General features: G+C 45.6%; 1 protein-coding gene across 2 annotated transcripts; it reads right to left on the bottom strand.

Annotated features, from left to right (window-relative positions):
- Positions 1 to 396: 396 nt before the first annotated feature.
- Positions 397 to 2413, bottom strand: LOC101329976 (transcriptional enhancer factor TEF-4-like). 2 transcript variants are annotated; one of them, XM_033842669.2, is made up of 2 exons: positions 1340 to 2413; positions 397 to 1300 (listed from the first exon to the last, which is right to left on the bottom strand). In XM_033842669.2, exons 1-2 carry the CDS (start codon positions 2387 to 2389, stop codon positions 1034 to 1036), a joined length of 1317 nt encoding a protein of 438 aa, XP_033698560.1. In that variant the 5' UTR covers positions 2390 to 2413; the 3' UTR covers positions 397 to 1033. The 2 variants fall into 2 exon arrangements, with proteins under 2 accessions (XP_033698560.1, XP_033698559.1); XM_033842668.2 differs by having other exon boundaries at positions 398 to 2413.
- Between the last annotated feature and the right edge of the window lie 2512 nt (positions 2414 to 4925).

The raw sequence follows: 4925 nt of genomic DNA, 5'->3' as shown, positions 1-4925 counted from the left end.
CTTAATTCTTTCAAAAATAAACCAAACTTGTTCCAATCTCAGGGGTATTGTGCTTACCGTTCTCCTTGCCTGGAAATTTTTGCCCTAGATTTTTCATGACTTATTCAATTATTTTTTTCAGGCCCCTGTTCATATATCATCTCCACAAATAGACCCTTCCTGACCCTATCTATATTATCCACAACCTTTTCTCTTCATATATTCCATCACTTTTTATGCTCTTACCCTGCTGTTGAAGTAATATTATATTATATATTTGTTTATTTAAAATAAATCTAATCCACCTTCTAGAATATGAGTTCCATGAAGGTATGAAGGTATTGTTTTTTTTTTTTTTTTTGGTAAAATAGCTTTATCCTCTGTCAAAACACAAACCAACACACTTTGGGGGGAGGGGAGGAGAAGGAGGCAACACAGTCTAGCCCCATGGCTCATTTAGAAGAGGACATGAGATTTAAAAGCCTCACCCCACTGCTTGCCCAGCTGAGAAAAAGTCACGACCCTAACACCCACTTATAAATATCTCTTGTTATATTAAAAAAAAAAAAATATTTCCAGGGCCCACCTGGCTCTACTCCTGCACAGAAAGGGTTAACCTTCAAAATTCAATATCAGGGTCCTGGGATGGGGCTGGTAAGGAGAGGCAGATTGGGAAGAAGGGGGGTGCTGAAAAACAGAGAGGGACAAGCCAATGTGTAACTGGGGCCCTCCAAGACCTCCAAAACAGAGAAGGGGGAGGATGCCTGTCAGAGACAGAAACGAGTGCTGTCCCACCGGTTGTCTCACTCCTGTCCCCAGTGTCAAATGCTCTGGAGTGATCTGTCCTTTCAGACACCCCTGTGAGGTCCCAATATCAGGATCCATCCTTCCCCCTCAGTCCCAGCCCATTCAACTCACCACTGAGCTTTTAAGGTCCTAAGAGGGAGCAGCCCACCCACCCCCACCCCCCCGCCAAGTAAGAAACGTGAGGAAAGCTGGAGGTCCTTCCTGGGAGGAGGGTATTCCGGGGGTGAGCCACTTCTGGGGTCCCCCTTCAGTCCCTGACCAGGCGGTAAATGTGGTGCTGGGCCCCCCGCTCACTGGTGGAGACCTCGAAGACATAGGCGGTGCAGAGCAGCAGTTCCTGGGTGTCTCTGTTTGTCACCACCTGGAGGATGGTGAAGTTCTCCAGGACACTGTTCATCATATAGCGCTCAGGCAGCTGCCGCAGCTTGTGCAGAAAATTCACCAGGTACTCACACATGGGTGAGCACAGTAGGCGGTACACGAACCTCCCGTCCTCCAGCTGGGCACGCTCCGTCTCCACCTTCTCCACCACCTGCTTGCCAAAGGAGCAGACCTTGGAGGAACAGGTGAGGGTCATGTGCTCCAGGCTCTCGTACTGGCTGCTCACTCCATAGAAGCCACCACTGCTACCGCCGGCCCCCACCTCCTCGCCACTCGGGCCCCAATTCAGGTTCGCCCAGAACTTGACCAGGAAGAAGGCGTGGGGGGGCCCACGATCATACAGCTCCCGCAGACCACCCTTTTTCTCAGGGAATTTGTCATAGATCTGCCGGACGTCCACACTCTCGAGGGGGGGCGCTCCGGGGCTGGGGCAGTGCTGGCTGATATGTACAAACAGGTGCCTCTGGTAAGAGTCAGCTGCATCCGGAGGTTCCACAAAGGCTGAGAACTCTACCAGCTGCAACCGAGCAGTACCCAGAGCCCGAGCCTGCCAGGCTGGGGGTGATGGGGCAGGTGGGGGCAAAGCAGGAGGTGAGAGGGCTTGGGGGGCCTCGTACCCTGGGAGGTCAGTAGATGGAGGAGTCAGTGACAAGGAGAATGGTGCCTGCGAGAATGGCTTCACATCTGGAACATTCCAGGGGGGCCCAGAACCCCCCGACCAAAACTGGAAAAGCTCTGGGGTCTGAGGACCGGCGGGACCAAGTTTGGCCTGCAGGGAAGGTGCTGAGATGAGCTGGGCTGAGGACATGGTGGCCATTGTCTGGAAAGCCTTGTCCTTGGAAACCTGGTCCACCTTCAGGGCCTTGAGCTTGGACTGGATTTCCCTCGATTTCCTTCGGGCCAAAACCTGGATATGACTAGAGACCTGTTTGCGAGTTCGAGTCTTCCCTGTTCTCAGCTTGATGTAGCGGGCAATCAGTTCATTCCGACCATACATCTTGCCTTCATCGGACAGGATGATTTTCCGCCGGCCACAGGGTGGGTAGATGGCCAGGGCCTCCTGGAAGCTCTGCTCGATGTCTGGACTCCAGACACCCTCTGCGTCTGGGCCCCCATCTCCCCCCGCCCCCTCACTGCCGCCAGTGCCCTCGTCGCTTCCTTCCTCACTTCCTGTCCAGCCACTGCCATCGTCCAGGGGGGCCCCAGCCCGGGGTTCCCCCATCTGGGCCTCCCGGCCTGGGGCTGGGGAGCCCGTATGAAGGTATTGTTGATTTTGCAGTTCATCACTGTATCTCTAGGGCCCAGGGTAATGCCTAGAGCAAAGTAGGTGCTCAATAAACATTTTTTTGAATAAATAAAATAATTAAGGTTATTCTGTAACAAAGTGAACAAAGTAGACTTAAAAACTTACATAGGCTCATATTCAACATAAACTTAGACAAAAATAAACATGATCCATTTATGTTTCACATGATATTTTGTTCTTGTCTACAAAAAACCCTTTGTCTAGTATGAAGATTAGGATTTCAAGATGGAAGTTACCCCTTTCCCTTCTGAGTTCCTTGTTGAGGAGGAAAAATACAAGAATTATTGATGTAACTTGGACCAAAGCATGAGTCATTAAAGACTTGAATGAGCATTCTAAAATCTCTAACCTAAGACTCTGAGAAAAACTACATTGGAGAATATGGCTTGGTTAAGAGGCTAAGGTGGAGTTCTCATACCTACAGCTCTGACTCTATGTGTTGAGACCCACATTCCTAGGTGTGCTTTTTGTTTTGTTATTTATTTATTTGGCTGTGCCGGGTCTTAGTTGCGGCACCTGGGATCTTCATTGCCGCATGTAGGATCTTTAGTTGCATCGTGTGGGATCTTTAGTTGCGGCATGCAGGCTCTTAGTTGCAGCATGCGGAATCTAGTTCTCTGACCAGGGATCAAACCCAGGCCTCCTGCATTGGGAGCGTGGAGTCTTAACCCCTGGACCACCAGGGAAGTCCCCCTAACTGTTTTTAAATGATGATTGTATTGGTAGAGCAAAGTTGATACACACACCTCACATACACAATAACCAGCGTATTGAAGGAGACTGTCGGTTTCTGCCAAAGTAAGCCATGTCAATTTCAAACATTTCATTCTCTCTTCAAACATGTAACATACCCCAACTCCAAACTTACTTTCAGAAGATGACTTCACTTCCTAATTTATAAAGAAATAGAATCCATATGACAGAAACTCTCTCAAAATCTTTTACCAGATCTGTAACTTCTCCCATATCTATATACATTTTCTACACCTACTTCCTTCTTAAAGTAGACAAGGTGTTCCTTCTCAAGTAAATGACTCAGGTTGTGATTTGACTCTCTCTTCATTTGGTTTCCCAAAGAGACATACTTCACCATTTAACTGGTCTGTGTTTTATATAATATTTTCAGTCATTTCTGCTAGATCTTTCCCAAATTCAATATGTTCAATTCTATTCAATATTTTAAAAAATAAATAAACTATTTTACTCACATATTCCTTCTTACAAACTCCATTCCATCTTTTTTTCCCCCCCCTTAACAGTCAAGCTCCTAAACAATTAATTTTATTCACTGTCTCTATTTCCTTCTCCTTATTCCTCCACATACTCTAATCTGGTTTAAACCCCTTTCCCTCCATCAAAGGAGATCTTGTTAAAGGAACTGAACCCTATAGACTTATGTCAGTCCTAAATATCAGAAAACTCACCACTGGTTTTCCTCTCTCTTCTGCTTACAGCAGCCATCTTTTATTTTTCTTCTATAATACCAGTTCTCTTGATTTTTCTCCATTCTGGATCTTTCTTCTTCATTTTCTTTTCAGGCTCATCTTTCTCTACCAAATCAATAAATATTGCAGCTTCTCAGGTCTCAGTCCTAGGCCATCATCTCATGCTCCAGTCTTTCTCCCATATGATTTCAGTCACCCTCATGATTTCAATTGTCCTGTTTAATGATAACTCCAAAATGTATACCTCTAGCACAGATTTGTTCTCTAAGTTCCATATACCTATATCCAGCTGCTTATTCAACACCTCCACTGTGGTAAGATGCTTAACTAAACATGTTCAAAACCAAAGCCATAACATTTTTACCCCCAAAATCAAATCCACTACTACAGTTTTCTTTCAGTAAATCACCATAACTACTATTCAGCAAGCCAAATATCTAGCAGCGCATCTCAGTCTATCTCATTCCCCGTAGAAGTCTGGTCAATTTTACCTCCAAATTACTCTCAAATCTGTACTCATCTATTTCCACTGCTCTTACCCTAATTGAAGTCACCCACACATCTCTCACCCAGAAAACTGCAGAAACCTCTTAACTCACCTCCCCACATCCACTTTTGCCTCCTTTCAATTTGTTTTTCATGTTGCACCCAAACGATCTTTTCAAAATAAAAACTTAACCATGTTTCTCATTACTAAAACCTGTTTTCAAAGACTTCCTCTTATTCTTAGGGTAAAAATCAAAGTACTTAACATCCCCTCTACCTACTTCTCTAACTTCATCTTGTGCTTATAAGCCCCTTGCCGTTTATGTTTCAAAACCTCGGGCTTTCCACTTTTCAAGTGCACCATTATCCCTGTTGTTTCACAGATATCTCCTCCCACTTCACCTAGTCAGCTTCAACTCATCCTTTCTACCTTATATCACTTGTCCCTTCTCAGGAAAGCCTACTCTGGTACTAGCACCTTATATCAGACATAGTATATGGTAAGCACTCAATAGATATTT

The sequence above is a fragment of the Tursiops truncatus genome, chromosome 17, assembly GCF_011762595.2.
Source record: "Tursiops truncatus isolate mTurTru1 chromosome 17, mTurTru1.mat.Y, whole genome shotgun sequence".
NCBI lineage: Eukaryota > Metazoa > Chordata > Mammalia > Artiodactyla > Delphinidae > Tursiops > Tursiops truncatus.
Note: the sequence above shows the minus strand (reverse complement) of the source record. Positions and strands in the feature narration are given on the sequence as shown.

What these genes read in the sequence shown, in the direction of transcription:
- LOC101329976 (XM_033842668.2), bottom strand. Translation starts at nt 2,389, where the DNA reads ATGGGGGAACCCCGGGCTGGGGCCCCCCTGGACGATGGCAGTGGCTGG.